Here is an 18,001-nt window from a genome sequence, read left to right as displayed (position 1 = left end):
ACAACAGTATTTTTAACCAAAGTTATTTTATTGTTTTGAGGTGGTCTCATGTAGCCCAGGCTTGCTACAAGCCAAGGATGACTCTGAATTTCTGATCTTCCAGCCTCCACCTTCCACATGCTGGGATTACAGGCCTGCATTACCACAACTGGTTTTATGTAGCGCTGGGAATTTAGGGCTTTGTGCATGCTAGCCAGCACTCCACCAACAGAGCTGCCTCCCAGCATTCGACAATGTTTTAAAATTACACTGAAACAATAATTCAAGAGAACAGGAGACGATAACATTTTCATGACATAATTGAAAGCTAGTTAGGTTTTGGAGAGGAACTACTATTTCAAAACTACATTATCATTTGCAATATAAGCAGTGCCTAGCAGGATTTCCAAAGAGATAACATTTGGGATAGTCTCTTAAGCTACTATGCTATGTAAGCACTGTTGTTGCACAAAGCCACCAGATACTCAAAGACACCTACTGTTAGAGAGTCCTCACTGGCTGGCTGGCTGAGCCCGTCAGGAAGATAGTGAGCTCTTGTTTGGCAGTTGTTTTTTAGGAAAGCAGCTGACAGATCATGTAAATCCTAGAATGAAACTCTGAAACTAGTATTCCTACCAACTGCAGAGTGCCTGGTACACACTGGAGGAAGCTCCACAAGTGTTCACTGAATGGCGAGAGCAAGAACACGCCAGTTTCCTTTTTAAATATAAGACTGCAAATGTTGCTTCTGCAAGGCTTCAGAGGCCTGCCTTTTCCAACTTGATTCTTGGGAATGACAGCAAGGATCTGCTTCATTAAAATTGCCTCAACTTTTTAAATTTAAATGTCAAGAGCAGATGACCATACTGGACAAGTAGCAATTTACTCACAATGCTTGGTTGTAAAATATCAAGTTTTATTTTTGCTTGTGTTTTAGTAATTTCTCACTTTGTGTAACAGTTTAGACATTTATTGACAGAGCCTGGCATATACTTGAATCAAACATCACTGGCTAACTTTTAAAAGCCAAGGATCCTAGATTTACAATTCACTGTGCAAGGAGCTCTTATTCCTAAAACCTTTCTTTCATTTTTTGTTGTGGGGGCGATGCTCTGTGTGTTCAATCAGACACCTTGTTTTCCCTTTCAACCTCTCTTCAATGTCCCCACCCAGCTCTAGGCATTCATGAGTCTCGTCCTTCTGGCTTCTACTTGTCTGCTGTTAACTCTACATACTAGAGGGTCAAATAAACAAATTACGAACTGCTGTTTGCACAGGCCCTGAGGTCTATTGTGTACTCACAAGAAATTATTTAGAACTTATATAGACATCTTTAGGAAATAATATCAAATTGTTTCCAAAGTAATTTTTTTTCAATTTCTACCTGAGAGTGTTTAAAAGTATCCTTTGTCACACAACTGCTCCTTAACTTTTAATTTCTGCATTTCATCTTAGATTATCTTTAAACAGCAAAATAAGACAAACAACTCAACTCCTTTCCAATAATGGAAAAGTAGAAGTTAGGTGTACTCCCATCCACAACTGGTCTGGGCTCATGAAGACAGTATAATGACAAACTGAAAAGTAAACTGCTACCTGCTAACACAGTTGTCCCAGCAGAGCAACTCTTGAGCACAGACAGACAAATGAAAAACTGTAGAAACCATAAAGTAACCTGCTGAAAATGAAAGGCCCAATATCAAAGTTGTTTTGAACTGCACAGAACACAACGGCACACTTTACACTGCTCTTCTGAAGCAGCTGATTTCAGATGCTAGGCTTTCAAAGTGAACTTTTAAGAATTCCAGCATTAAGGGTAACCATAGTGCTCAAACATGGCACTTACCTTCTGAAGTCCCTCTACAGTGCTAGGCAGGCCAAGTAAGTCTGCAGCCGACTTGACATTGGCTTTCAGGTGATTTACTGCAGAACTCAACAGAGAAATCTGAAAAAGATTGAGAAACACGAAAAACAGAATTTGTAGAGTAATGTGCTTCCTTCACAAACTCTACAGCTCACAATGTCAAGGTACCTGTCAGCTTTCAGAAGTAGAGGAACTGTAGTGTTTTGGAAAGAGCTGAGAATCAGGAAGCAGCAATAATCCCCCTCTGTCAGTGCCCAATTTAAATTGATGCCAAGGAGGCAGAGCATCATTCTTTACCTTAGTCTAGCAGCTGCAAGGCCCAAAACTCTTAAATTACTCAAAAGATGCAGTGATTACCACACAATCCTTCAATAGTTGAACAGGAAAAAAAAAAAAAAATGATGATCAAGGACCACTTCAAAACTTCACTTTGGTAAAATAGAACACCTATTTAACTGAACTTTTGTTCCTGTCCGAGTGGGAACATATATTATAAAGGAAAAGCCCATCATCACAAAATATAGTCCACAGGAACTGTATCCTGACAACTTGAACAGCACTTTCAATTACTCAGGGACTTGGTTTTGGTTTAATAATGTGATTAATATTTCAAACTCAATAGCTCAACCAAAGCATTACTTTGTACCCTGAAGGATCTCAATAAATACCCACTGACTCACTGAAGGATGCAATGAATGTATTAAAACAGGAATTGAATCAAAATAAAATGTGGTTTCCTTTTTACTACTTAGGGGTAGGATCTAAGTAGCTGGACTCCTATCTGAATGGGGACTGGGGGAACTTGTGTAACATGCAATTTCAGGCCCTGAGTTAACATTCTAAAAAGTCCTGCAGTGTGACTCAAAACACTTTTCAAAGAGTCTTGGTGCCACACCTCTTTCCTATTCTAAATTTTAGGATGAGAATAGAGGTCTACCAATAATTGTAACAAGAGTAGCCTCACAAACACCCAACTTTCTGGGCACTGTGGCAGGTACCAGAGGGTGTAAGACAAAGCACGACCAGATTCCTTTTCATTCTTTCAACAAGTATTTGGCTTTTTTTTTTTTTTTTTTTTTTTTTTGTGCTGACACCTTAGTTTCAACCCTAGGGATTCAGCCAGAACATTCTGCTAAGTTGCTTCACAATTCCTGGCATACAGGGAGTGTGAGATAATGAAGGATTGTTGTGTTGAGCCACTAAATTTGGAGATTAAATGTAACCCAATAACAGGTGATTAATATAGGTTCCAAGAATTAAATGACACAAGTGACTAAAGCTCACCACAGTATCTAGCACAAATGATCAAACCAGTGGCAGTTCTTTACAAGTGAAATTGAATGAGTTACACATGCCATACTACCTAAGTGTTCTCAAACATGCAGGCCATTCACTAATGTTCTAACTCTACCCATTTCAAAACAGGAAGATCAGACACCTCAGTCCACACTGAGAAATACTTTTAGAAAGCTATAAACCTCTCAGAGAGGCAATTACACCAAGAAGGTTTTGATTTTGTGCCATTCCTTTAAGAAGCTATGGATAACACTGAGGGTTCAAAGAACCTACGGAAACAGGCATTCTCGTGCATTGTTAGGGGAATGTGAACTGGAAAAGGATTGTTTTGAAGGAATAACCCTCAAAACCTGAAATATTTATATTCTTTGTTTAGCAACTTCATTTATAGAAACCCATCCTGAAGATTATTTGCTCACAGGCACAAAGAAATACAAGTCATTCTTATTTGTACCAGTAAAACACTGGAATGATTTAAATGCCTATCACTAGATGTGTAGATATATTCAGTAAACAAAGAACACTATAGTACACCACATACTCCATTTACTTACATGTACTTGGTATAAACCACAAACTTGTACATATATGATAGTTTACAAATACATAGGAGGTGCAGATGGTATTACTGACATGAGACAACCATGTACAAATATGAAGAGAAGGGACTCCTCTCCGTATGTATTACAATTATTCTACATGCTTATTATGTAGTATCTTTCAGACATATGTGAATAAATTTCTTTCACTGACAACTGGCTAGACCCTAAAGGGATAATCACATACTGTGTTCTGTGTGATCTGGGCAGAAACTATTCTGTCCAACATCTCGAGGCTATGGCAGAGCTAGTCAGAAGTATCTTAGGAACATTATGGTCTCAGAGAAGGCTATCCAACATCTTGAGGCTATGGCTGAGCTAGTCAGAAGTATCTTAGGAACATTATGGTCTCAGAGAAGGCTAGCATGGCTGCTGGAAGCTGACATTTAACTTAAAACTAGGGAAGTAATAAAAGCCAACACAGGAGGACCAGGTTAGGTCGTCTTCTCTCTGTGTCACAAACACTGTAGGTCGGGATTCTAGAATGTCAGCTGCATCCCTGAGAGTGTGTTCTGGAGAGCTGACTGCCAACTCTGCAGTTACCAGTCACACAAATAGTGTTTCTTATCTAAAGGACCTGGATCACAAACTGGTCACCAGCTCAGTTACACACCCTGGACCTCCCCTCTTCAGCAGAGCCAAACTGTGTGAGAAACTACAGTAAATGTACATGTGCAATGGGACTGGAGAGACAAGGGTGTACTCTCCCATTATCTCTGACTTCAAACAGACATTCTAGAATGTGAGACTGGATCCAAGTATTACAGAACTTTTATTATTATTATTATTATTATTGGTTTTTTGAGACAGGGTTTCTGCATTACAGAATTTATTAAAACATGACATTTCACAATCTGAAAACACTAAAAGTTGAGTTAAATAAACACCACTAAAGAAAAAAAAAACCACATTTTAGCCAAAAGATGTTATGACTTCTATGCATATTATATGATTTTTGAAAAAAATCAGCAAAAGTAAAAAAGCCACTTTAGATTATTTACTTAATATAAATGTTATACTTCAAAAGTAGGAATGCTATTTTTTCTTTGGGGTTGAACTTTCTATTCTTTAAATAGTGAGGAAAAAGTTCAGAAAACAGATAATCACAAATGATGATTACAAGTAGGGACTTCCTACATACTCCTGACTGTACTGGAACTTACTATGTAGACTAGGATGGCCTTAAACTCTTGCCTCTGTCTCCAAAGTATTGGAATTAAAGATGTGCACCTGGTCCTACTTAATCCTATAAAAATGGAAGAAAAACAGGTTCTCAAGACTTAAGGATTTCAATGTTAGACTGCTATACAGCTGTGACCTCGGGTAGGCTCTTTTACCTCTTGAGTCTCAATTTTCTTTCTATTCCCACCCACTCCCCAGACAGAGGTTTCTGTGTAGCTCTAGCTGCCCTGGAACTCACTTGGTAGACCAGGTTGGCCTTGAACTCAGAGATCCACCTGCCTCTGACTCCTGATTGCTGGGATGCGCCACCACTGCCCAGGAAGATTCAAATTTCTTATCTGCAAACTGGGGGTATCACTTCTTATTTCATGTGATTCAGGACATAGAAAAAGGAGATTATACATGCAGTACAGCCAATAGAGTGGCCTGCACAAAGAAAACATTTAATGTATAACAATTATCACCATTACCACCTAGATTTTCATTACCATGCCTGAGGGCTGAAAACAGTGTACAATCTCCTAATGCAATTAGGGGCATTTACAAACGACCATCGTACAAGTGCTTACAAGAGAGCAGCAGGGAACTAAGAAGGGCACCTAAGGTCCTTGACAACAATGCTTGTTGACTTACTTTATCTCTGGCTTCTTTCTGTGCCCAACTAGAGCTATAAGGAAGGACTAAAATTTCCTCAGTACAAAGTCTTTTCATTTATCTATTCTTTTACAAATGCTGCCCATTTTTGTTATTAGGTAGTTATCTTCTGAAAAGCTGCAGCAAATTTTGAATTAGTGAATGCTAAACCACTGTTCCTAGGTGTAGGGGCTGGGTGCCTGCGAGCTCCTTGGTCACATTATCAGGAACTTATCAATATAATATATAATCTTGTTTTATATGTGTTCCTGTTTAAACATCTTATTTAACGATACTGCTGACATATTAGCACAGAACACACAGCCACCAGCACTGAAAGTGGTGCCTGAAGGAAGCCTACCTAACAGTGAAATCACCAACAATGGGCACAACAATGTGAAAGGTGAAGTGAAATATACCAGAGTCCCACCTGTTTACGTATGAGAACAGAATAGAAAGCAGGGTTCTATTTTGCTCTACTCTAGCTATTGGTATCTGTGGGTAACTCAGGGTTATTATCGCTGTGTATACATTAGTGGATGACCGAAAAAGCCTCATACTTACAGATTTTGAAGTTACAAATAGATTTTAGCAAGTAGATAAAATTATGAGGGTCAGCTATACTGTCCTACTAAGCATAACCAGCTATAGTGCCCTACAGGGTGTAAACTCCTCTCTTTCTCCACCTGGTCCATTTCCCCTTCAGGACTTAGCCCAATGTTTCTGGAAAAGCTGATCCCAGTCTGGGCTGAATATTCATTTAAAAATGCACTCAGCATTTGAACCATATGCTTCATGTGCACTGGGGCAAGGAATTGCATCTATTTTGGTTCTAAATCTACTATAGTCTGAATGTTGGTGCTTCCCTAAAGATCTCATGTTCAAAATCTTCAAAGTGGTAGCAGTAAGAAGTGGGGCCCTTCAGGCACAACAGGCTCTACCCTCACGAACGGCTCAATGACGCTACTTTGCCCCTTATGTTAATGAAGATATAACAAGAAGGCACCATGCATGAAGCAGACAATGGGCCTTCACCAGAGATCAAACCCGTTGGTGCCCTGATCCTGGATTCTTGGGCCTCCAGAACTGTAATCAATTCCTATTGTTTCTAAGTTACCTAGTCCAAAGCATTTAGTTAGAGCAGTCTGAATAGACTAAGACAGAGGCAAAGGCTTAACTCCATAAAAGCAGCTCTGTAAACATTTGTTCTCTACAGAAAGTGAGGCCCTTGTAATCGTCAAGAGGGAGTGGGCATAACATCAGAGGTTTCATGAATAAAACAGTATAAATGATGTTTCACATACTAGCTTGAAGATTTTCAAGGCAAAGTTGGAATTTAACTTTCCCAGCCAGACGGCCTTCTTTTCCCAGCCCAAATTAACTTCAGCTTACTTGGTAGTAAATTCTTGCTAAATGACAGAATATATTTTCATGTTGTTTAAGTCACTTTCAATTGTTTAAAAATGCCATTAGAAGCACCTGAGTTGATAATTACCATTAGCTATAGAAACCATGATTAAATATTAATTTTACTTTTATTCCTATTTTACCTCAGACAAATAGAGTACCATTAACTTTAGAGAACCACCCAGACTGCTAAACCCCTTTAGGAAACAACATTCAGATCTACCTGTCCCCGTTCTATCCTCTGGGCCTATGCTAGCAGAGAACTCCTCTGTATTAGCTTGACTTTATAAAGCGGTCTGGCATCTCACAAAGCATGGTGCTACTCATCCTCGAAGAGTTTCAGTCTAACCTTCTCCAGGTGCACACACAAAGCCCTGGGACTTCTTACACCACACTAAGTGCCAGCTCTCTCCTTGAGCAGTCCTAGAATGCCAATGTACGAGGAGGACATGGGAAAAAGAGAGTTGCTGTTTGTCTGCCTTTCCATGCAAAGCAATGTTATCTTTGTCTATGAATGGCTGACTCTGTTCTGCAAAATGGAATCCACAGACTCTTGGAGATTCAGTGCTACCTGCATCTGATGTCATCTCTGTCCACACTGCTCATTTGCTGTGTGACTGCAGGGCCATAGTTGATTCTAGTCTTTGTGTACGAGAGGAATGAATATCTGCTTTTCTTGAATTCCTGAGAGCCTAAGAATAAGTGATAAGTAGTAAATCCTAGTTGCTATCCCCCTGTGCGATTAAAAATAAAATAGACCAGGAGCGGTGGCTCACACAATCTTAGCACTCAGGCCAGCACGGGTTACATAATGAAACTCTATCTCAAGACCAAAACCAAAACCAAAGTAAAACAAAATCCCTAAATAGGAATGAATAGGGAATGAATAAGGCACTGAACATTTTCCAGGTGAGCCACTGCTTTCAGAAAATTTCATTTTAGCTACTTATGGTATCTTAGTCTACTTCCTATGGCCACCGCTAAATACCATAGGGTGGGTGACTTACAAATGGGCTTATTTTAGCTCATTTAAGAACACATGACTACATGAGATGAAGATATTTTTGCTTCATCACAACACATGCATGTGATAAGAGTGAACAAGTATGCCAACACGCCTTCTCTTTCTCTTCTAGTGCCATTTTGGGGTGAATGCTAACTACTCACCAAAGGCTCCAGTTCCGTATACCCTTGACACATAGACCTGGAGACTGTACTGGGACATGTTCAAACCACAGCATATTGTCATGCTTGTCTACTGGGCAATGTAGACAATTTTACTGTGGGTTCCAGGCAGAAGTAACTTTCTAGACCATTGAGTTTCAGTCTTAAGTGCTGAACTATGCTTCTTCCAAAATGTGGCTGAAAGGTGTAACTTTATAAATATCTACAAGTCCTTTCTTCTAACAGGGCTTCCTACTGGCTCATTCTAGGACTCTGTGGACTCCACCCTGAAAAGAGTGTTCTCTTCATCCCAACAAAAATGACAAACCTAATTTTAAGTATTTTGCATGTGTATTATTTATTTGGTACTTGAGTTTTTCTTCTCAATGACTATATCTTTTCCCAACTAAACTGAAAACAACAGCAAAAAGCCAAACTAAAACAGCAACAAACAGGTTAACCCAAAACCTAGATCTGAGGATGGGGCTATAGATCCCAGTGGCAACTATGCCTCTTAACATGTGGGCAAAACTTGGGCAACATTCTTAGAATAAACACCGCTTCTCTGGTAGATTTCTTCTTTTGGAAGCAATGCCTACTGAGCTCTGCACAACTCTGAGGTTGAACATGTTTGTCTAGACTTGCTTGTCCGACCAAAACATTTACCTGACTCTACCGCCTGCTCCTGAGCTATTTTAGCTGATGGTGAGCTGTGTGACTTCCCATCTACAACACTATACTCCAGTGCTAAATCTCTAAGTGTAAGCTCTCTTAAACAAAATAAAACTCATCTGCTACCTGTAGGCTAGCTCCTTTCCTTGGGAATTGGATGGCACTCCTTATTTGATACCTGTATTACTCTGTAGAAGAAGCTGGCTCAAGTGTTTACAGCTTCCTCTCTAATGCTCTACCTCTGTGGACTCTGTGCATGTGCAGAAAGGGTTAACCTTTTAAATACTTGAAGGCATTTCAAATTTAAGAGAATAACTACTATTTTAACATGATTAGTCACAGCACTTAAACTCCAATTTAAAAAGACAAAAGCTTGAATTTACAAACTTATACTAAATGCCAAAGAACCAATATAAATCCATTCCCACAGCTTACACAGGAATAAAGTCACACTTGTACTACCTGCTTATTCATTTCTGTGATGTTGATCCAGACTCTACTCAAGCCCAGCTCTCCAGATTCAATCTTCTCAAGTTGTTTTTGTTTGCTGAGAAGTTCCTCATTAAGTTTGGGGATTTCCTGGAATGAGCTTTTCTGATTAGATTCCACTGAAAGCAAAATAAGAACAATTGTAAATATACATCACATTCTCTCTGGTCCCAAGAAGGAAAAAAGAAAGGGAGGAGAATCACAGGGTAAGAAAGAAGAGAGATTTGTGCGATTAGTGAATTTAAGTTCTGGGATGATAATGACTTAGTTCAGTTAACTAGCTACACTGAAAACAGAAAGGGAGGGCAGGGCTACTATTCTGTTTATGTAAATGTGTATCCTTAACACTTTTAATATTAAACTTTAAGTTAGGTGACGTGGCTCAATGATAGAAGTCATATTTGGCAAGTGCAAGGCACTGGGTTCTATCCCCAGTATCACAAAACAACAAAGACAACGAAGACAGGTGACTAAATACTGTAACAAAACCATGAGCAGAAAGGGTTAGATGATTTCACCTTTATAGCTTACAATTATTTTGAATAAATTATTCAACTTCTTTTGAGCTCTTTTTTTTTTTTTAAATCTGGAAAAGTTGTAAGACTCATGTCCCAAAAGTGTTAGGATGAAGGGAGACAATGGTTAGGAATACAGTAGGTGATAAATAAATGTTAAGTCTGACCAGTTTTCATATAATTAAGACTTATGACTCCATGGATGTTCAAGGTGCCATTACAAACTACATCTTTAGATGTTTATTTTCTTCTACTTTAAGTTGGCTGACTGGGAGGTGGTATTCAAATACTGATATGAGGGCTAAGATTCCTATTTTATTTCATAAATGGCAGTGTTTTCTTAAACCAACCTAAAAGCTCAAGATGAAAAGGAAGATAAACATGTTAGGTGAATCACAAAGGGGACATTAGGATTCTGTGAAATAACAATTCCTGTGTGGTGAAGGGATTCAAAGCCTGAGGCAGAAGCCGAAAGTACGCTCTCTTCTTTCTTTAAAAAGCATTTTTCCTCTTAATGGAAAATAAAATATTGATAATGGCTGTTCCTTCAGAATAAAACCTATATCATTTTTCTTCAGGTCACAGACTTCTTGATTAGTTAATATATCTATATCTATATCTGGCATATAGGGCCATAATTTACTAAAACAAGAGCTCCATGACTTGGTTCTGTCCATTTCTGTATGGTCTGCACTGAGAACATAATATTCAGCACTCAGTAAATACTTGTTACCTAAATAAGCCTGGTCTTTGCTGACCCCCACCACATTTCTCAGTACTTTATCCTCTTTTTCAATCCAACAAAGAAAACACAAAAAGTAAAACACCCAGACAGCAAGCACACTTAACAGTGACAAAGCCCCATGGAAACTGAGGGCAGAGGTAAGATCTCTGTAAGCAAGCCCACTTTGGAACAACTCAGAGTAATGAAATTAGGTATTCTCATTTATTTTTTAGAAATGGCTGCCAAAGGACTGCATCTAAATAATAGACTTCCCTAAGTGCTTTTAGTGTAGTATTTGATTTACACATGGTTTGCAGAATACATCCATCTCAGGCAGTAAGAAAATTTCATTACTCATTCTAAACAATGCAGCTCCATGTCACTGAATTGCTTATATAGTTTCAGCTGGGTTGTAAAGAAAAGCCCATCCCGAGAATGCCTTCCATAGTCAGGTGGTCAAACGCCCTCAGGAGGGAGAGTCTCTCTTTCCTGAAGTCTCTATGCAAGAAATAAGACTTAGAGGTGGAAGACGTAAGACAAAGTCATAACTACTAACTAATGAACACCTAAAGCCAAGTCTTGAGGACACTCTGGATCCTAAGGAGTCTATGAGCCAAGAGGGGGTCCTAACCATTATCTGATGTGGTCTTTTTAGGAGAGACAAGCCAAGTTGAGGCACTTTTGTTATATAAATGCAAGTATGGCAAACAAACAACTTATTACTTATTCATGTTCTTTCACCATGGAAAGCAACTCATTTAAAATTTAATATGTGGATTCTCAAAAGAATTTACCTAGGTCTTATTTTTTCTTTTTTATGATTAGGAAATGGAAATTTCCACACACATTCTTCAAACACAATATACACAATGTAGGTAGTTATGTTTTGTATTCATATAGTACCCTTATAATTTGCCATGCATTTTTGTGTAATTATAATCAAATGACATGGTTACTGAGCCTCTACCATGTGCCAGCCTTGTACTTGACAACATCTTACACAAAAGACCCTAAAGTTCTCAGTCAAGAGGTGAAGGGAGGATTATTATAAATGTTGACAAGTGTGGTAACACAGTAATGACCAAAGAAATTTGGTGGCAGAAAATACATCTTCATGTGTCATGGTTAAGAAAATATGGGCTCGTAAGAATATGTAATTGTTCTAATTTTATAGTGAGCAATGAGAAGCAAATAGTCAAACCATGTGGTCACAGGCCCAATATTCTTTCTTGTATGCTTAAGATGTCAGGGATACATCTTTGCACCTGTATTCACACAAAAGCATCTATCTGTACTACTTTCAAGCCACTACTTTCCTTGTATGACAAGAAAAAGAGATGCCTGACATATGAGTACTTTCCTTCTCTTCCAAATTCTTTTCCTTTTCTCTAATGTTTTATTGTTGACAGAAAGGAAGTATTGGAGATATTTGCTTTGAATAACTGTGGAAGTCTTCTGAAATAACTGTTCCTGGAAAAAGGAATACTAAATTAAGTTTCAAGGCCAGGGGCTGGGAGATAGTTCTGCTCTTCCAGAACATCTGGGTTCAGTTCTTAGCATCTAAATACAAACTCAGAACAGCCTATAACTCCAGCTCCAGGGGACTGGACACCCTATTCTGGCCTCCATGGCACTGCACATATGTGGTTCACAGACACATGCAGACAAAACATCCACACATGAGAATACATGGTTTAAAGGAAAAAGTGTTCTAAGCTAGCCAGTCTTTTACTCAAGATCAAGTTACTTCTTGACTGCAAAGAAAAAGCAAGCCATCTGCTTTGCTTCCTATTTCAGGTGCTTTCTCAGTAACCCTTTTCTTCACAGGCTTCCTGGGAGAGTTTCAAAAGGCATTGAAGTCAAGCAAGCAAGTGGTCTTATCGGAGTCAGTGGGCTCCACTGTTTTGTTGGATTAAGAAGAAAAAAGAATTAACTTACTGAGATGTGTTTAAAATAGACATATAATTTTAATTAAAAGTATAATTATTTAATCATAGTAAAATTACTCCATTTCATTAAATAACTTATTTCATAAAGACAGACAAAATGACTAGTGAGCAGTTGGCAGTGGTGGTACATGTCTTTAATCCTAGCAATCAGGAGGCAGAGGCAGAGGCAGGTAGATCTCTGAGTTGGAGGCTGGCCTGGTTTACATAGCAAGTTCCAGGGCAGCTAGGGATAAACAGAGAAACCCTGTCTCAAAAAACCAAAACAAAATCTCTCTCTCTCTCTCTCTCTCTCTCTCACACACACACACACACACATACACACACACACACACACACACACACACACACACACACAGAGTCAGTCCATAGATACCCAGCTTATGAATATGCCAGACCCCAGTCATTCCTCCCTTAAGTCTTGCTTATTTTTATTCTCCCCCCTCCATCCTCCTCTCCCTTCTTTCCCGCCTCCTCTCCCTCCCGCCTCCTCTCCCTCCCCCATCTCCTCTCCCTCCCTCTCCTCTCCTCTCCCTCTCTCTGTGTTCCTGTGTCATAGCATGCATATGGAGGGAAGAATACAACTCACCACAGTGGTTTTCTCCTTCCACCCCAGGGGCTCCAGAGACTGAGCTCCAGGTCAAGAGGCTTGGTGGTAAGCAAGCACCCTTACCCACCAAGCAATCTCAGTGACCACTAGATTGACAATTTCAAGCCTGCTTTACTCAGCTGGCTGACAAATGCAGTTTGAGCTCCAGAAAAATCTCCCTCAGTGACATGAAGCTGACCCCACCCAACAGTCCAGGTGTATGGCGTTGCATCTCCTGAATATAATGTTTTTAGGGACTGGCATTAACAAATGCTTAACAAATATTTATCGACTGACTGTCAAGCCTACTACATGTCTTACATTTTCCAAGTAAAGAGATCATGGCAAGACCAGCTAAGGAATAAATGACTTTGGTATCCTGTAAATACAGACACAGAAGAGCTGCAGAAAGCAATCTTTAGAGGGGAGAACTGAGTAATGTATGAAATACATAAATATACAATCACTGTATGTAACCAAAACAAGGTGTGGCACAAGCCTAGGAAGCTCTACTAATTATGGAGAATTCATTTGACATAAAGGTGTGTTCAGTGGTCACACACAGTTCAACATGGTTTCTAAGTTATGATTATTATTTACATATAAAAAATATAGGCTTAAAATATTTGCAATATTGCAAAAATAAGAATTACACAGTGAGAAACCCTACAGGATGTACATTCTTTTTTTGTGCTGTACTTTGATTCAACCTTATAGGTCAGGATGATTAATTATGGAAACGAATTGTGGGTTTAGCCAATCCCATCCCTGAACCAGAAGTAAGAAAACCAGAGTGAATATTAAAACATTTTTAACACCCTGAGGAGTAGCCGTCCCTAACTTGAATGGCTATACATAAGAGAAGCTGAGTGAAGGAAAGCAGGACATTGTGATTTTTTAGGCTTAGTATGGATCTCCCAGGCTTAAGAGGCAAAGTAAGGCTCAAAATCCGGTTCTGGAGTCAGAGGTATTTGAGGAACTTGTGGTCAGTTTCTGGTGTGCTATTGGTATTGAGGTCTGTGATTAAGCTGAAACTGGTTCCTTGGCTTAGAAAATCAATTCTTGAGATCTAGAACCAAAAATTAAACTGTTGTTAAAAGAAAGAGAAAATTTGTTAAGTTAAATCTGGCCAAAATCAATATATGAACACACCTTTCAATAAAAAGTTTGGATGTATAAAACTGAACTTTGAATCAGAACATATGGGCTCTTAAAACAAAAACCTCATTCATGAGACAAATATCTCTATGAGCTGTATTATGTTTAAGGTAAGTACTGTTATGATTACTATACTTCTTCATGGATGTATAATATATTTCAAAGGATCACAAGAGTTTCCTAAAAGTTTAAAATGGCGACATTCATGATATTTAAAGTTTTTCCCCCTAGAAACAGATATTCAAACAAGCATCCTATGGAAAGAAGCCTATGGGCTACCTAATAATTCTTGACTTGTGCTTGAATACCATAAACACACACACACACACACACACACACACACACACACACACACACAATCAACTCTGCCAGCATCTACTAAACTTTTCATAGACTACTGATTCAAGCTGTACAGAAGGAATTTGTGGGCACTTGTAGATATTCCTGAAGCTTTCATAGGCACTGGAAGAGTAATGTAGTACTGCAATGGCTATATGTATGGATTTGAGCAAAAAGGGCACAAGGACCAGGTAAACACTTAATTGCTAAACAAGCTACTTAATTGTTCTGGCCTGGGTTTTTTGTTTGTTTTTTATTTTTGGGTCACACAGGGTTTCTCTGTGTAGTCCTGGCTGTCCTGGACTTTGCTTTGTAGACCAGGCTGGCCTTGAACTCTCAGAGATCCCCCTGCCTCTGCCTCCCAAGTGCTGGGATTAAAGATGTGCATTGTCATTCCCAGCTGTTTTTTTGTTTCTAACTTTTTATTACATATTTATTTACTCAGTGTGTATAGGTGGGTGGGTACGTGCATGACACAGGGTGTCTATGGAAGTCAGGGAACATCCTGCAAGAGTCAGTGTTCTCTTTCTAGTACACATGATCTCTGCAACTGAACTCAGGTACCTATACCTGTGGAGGTTTTCTGCCCACCCTCCTTCTTCCTTTTTAGAATACAAATAGTAATAATCATCTTTACTAGCATGTGTGGGAACACAAACACACACACACGAGAGAGAGAGAGAGAGAGAGAGACTTGTGACTTGGCACAAATGGACAGTCACAAATGGTAGCTCTTATAATGACAGTTGTACATCCTGGTCTACAGTTCTTCCCCTTTGCACTGAGTTGACTACAACATCATAATTTCAGATGCTACTCCTGGTGGCACATGAGCACTGAATGTGTTTATGCATTGAAAACCAGTAGTTATTACAGTCAAGTTGACAGTTGAGAAAGTACATAGAACAAAATGTGTAATTGCTTATCAGAATGGGCAAATTCCTAATTCAGCATGGACCAATTTTTTTTCTAAAACTTGGCCACTTACTTGTTCTAAATTTTTCCTTGAGGGCATCCAGATCCTCCTTGAGAGCCACTTGCATCCACACTAAGCCAACGCAGGCCACAACACAGGCGGCGAGGATGACAAAAGCACAGAGGGGATAACAGATCTTGCAGCATCGTAAGTAGTCTCCTCTATCATAAGAATACATTCAATCATGAGTGAGAAATTAATTTTAAGAACAGCTTTATTAGCAGCAGTATGTGTTGCTACGTGATTATCTTCTCTAATGAATAACAAGTAGATTTACCAGGGGACACAGGAAAATATATTTACATCTAATAGCAGGAGGTTGAAAATGACTGAACAGTATGACCTATGAAAAGTTCTATTGGGTACAAAGGTTTCAAACCAACCGCACAGGAAACAGGGAGTTCCCATGGGTCATGGGAAGCATTTGTGGGTTCTGGATCACTGCCGTCAATTCTGAAGGGAGGTCTTTGGAGCTGAACTCAGTTTGAAAAGTGTAAAAGACAAGACAGGCATAGTGGCACATGCCTATAATCTGAGTACTGGGAGGCTGTTCTACGTCAGCCCGAGCAAGTTAGTAAAATCTGCCTTACAAAACGGGGGTGGGGGGGTGTTTGCTTCATGGAAGAGAGAGTGCTTTTCTACCATACATAAGAACCTAGCTCAATCCTTAATAGTACTAAGAAAGAAAGAAAGAAAGAAAGAAAGAAAGAAAGAAAGAAAGAAAAAAAAGAATAGATGGAAAGAAGGGCAAGATGTGTGGTTCTATGTAATTCTATCCCTGGCATGGTAATTTACCTATCTCTTTCTCTCTCAAATATATGCTCACTTGCCCTAGAAGACCTTGTTTTATTTACTGAAACTTCATAAACTTTTAACCAAGTTTTACTGCAAATGGAATAAAGAAGACAAGACCTGTTGGCTTAAGTGGATACCTGATATTTTTTAACCTACTGACTTAGGAGGACAGAAATAGAAACATGCTAGATTTCACACCAAACTTCACCTAGCCTGCAGGCCTAAACGAACCTAGCAGGATATCAGATCACCTTCACAAAACAAACTCGGAATGGTCCTTAACTACTCTCTGACAAAGTCAGGTAAAGAGACCAAAGTCTTAACAAAAAGACATAGAGATTATGAACACACGAAGAGATCAGAACTCTTTTGGCACCCAGGTCCTCTGTTTAACACCTGTTTCCACATCCCAACAGAATTGCCTTTTCTTTTAGTTTGGTGTCTGACAGGACCAAGGTCTAAACCCTGAAGTTTCCTTTAGCTGGCTCACAAAATAATCTCTTAACTCCCCCCAAATCCTCAAAGCTTGTTTGTTTAGTGGTTGGTTTGGAGGAAGAAGGCGCCCTCTCTCTCTCTGGTACCCTCCATATTTGTAGGGTTCACACTTTCTACAGTATCCCCCTCATTCTACTCTCCCATCACCAGTATCAAGCTCATTGAGAAAACACAAAATAGTTACAGGTCTTAAGGTCCCTTGACCTACTTTTTAAAAATGCCTAGGCTCCTGCGCCTCTCTTCTCTGTCTCCGCTAGTAACCTTTTCACTCCTCCTTGGGCTGTGGGCCCATTCCTCAAGTTCACACTTCCACCCTGGATTTTGAGACATGATAGATCTCTTACAAAGTGACCTCTTACTCTTCCTTCAGGATTTGCTTTCTCCAACACCCTTCCTCTCTCTGTTTTCCAAGGCCTACTTCCTTTTTTCTAAGGACTCCCCTCTCCTTCTCAATTATTTGCCCAGCTGAGTGCAAGATGCCTTTCGCCCATTTCAGCTCCCGCCACTACTTCACTCACTTGACAAAACGAGAGCGATTTCCAATTGCTCCAAATTCCTCTTCTTCATCTGAGCTGGAATCTGAGTCTGAGTCAGGAGGTTCAGTGCGAAGCAGGCGGTGGCTGCTCGGGCCTTTCTTGGGCTTCTTTCTCCTACTGTCACCAGCCAGGCCGATCAACGCATTAAGCTCTTTTCGTTTTTTCATCTTCTTGTGGGGGGTGAGTGGAGCGCCCACTCCTGAGCTGCCAGGTTCGTACCCGACGCCCAACTCTCTCGCTGCCTTGGAACTGCCTTCCAGGGTTGGGAATCCTGGGCCAGAGCCCCCTGATCACTCCCACCCAGAGGTGGGACTGACCAGATCTACTGGGGGTGGGGGGTGGAGAATGGAGCCCAGAGGAAGCTGGACTTGGGTGTGAGGAAATTACATAGAGATGGCCAAGGAAATCCAAATGAATAAATTCCTGGAACAACTATTACCCGCCAAAAGGAAAATAAAACAAAACAAGACAACCCACTAAGGCAAGGACAAGATTCTTAGCCCTGTAGGCAGGCAGTATTTCTAGGAGTGCTCCAGAAGCTGGGGAAAGATACATAAAACAAAGGTACCTTTGGATCTCTGGGACAAGATTCCCAATGCAGAGGGAAAAGTAAACTTGTCCTCGAATGGGGGGGGGGCAGGAG

General features: G+C 39.8%; 1 protein-coding gene across 1 annotated transcript in view; it reads right to left on the bottom strand.

Annotated features, from left to right (window-relative positions):
• Positions 1-17,798, bottom strand: part of Efcab14 (EF-hand calcium binding domain 14) — a 35,858-nt gene extending 18,060 nt beyond the window's left edge. Inside the window, exons 1-4 of the mRNA XM_051188489.1 lie at positions 17,341-17,798; positions 15,545-15,693; positions 9,259-9,404; positions 1,826-1,924 (exon numbers count right to left, since the gene is read on the bottom strand). Coding sequence (XP_051044446.1) covers positions 1,826-1,924; positions 9,259-9,404; positions 15,545-15,693; positions 17,341-17,525 — 579 coding nt within the window. The 5' untranslated portion in view covers positions 17,526-17,798. The remainder of the gene's footprint in view (positions 1-1,825; positions 1,925-9,258; positions 9,405-15,544; positions 15,694-17,340) is intronic.
• Between the last annotated feature and the right edge of the window lie 203 nt (positions 17,799-18,001).

This window comes from Phodopus roborovskii, unplaced genomic scaffold, assembly GCF_943737965.1.
Source record: "Phodopus roborovskii unplaced genomic scaffold, PHOROB, whole genome shotgun sequence".
Taxonomy (NCBI): Eukaryota; Metazoa; Chordata; class Mammalia; order Rodentia; family Cricetidae; genus Phodopus; species Phodopus roborovskii.
Note: the sequence above shows the minus strand (reverse complement) of the source record. Positions and strands in the feature narration are given on the sequence as shown.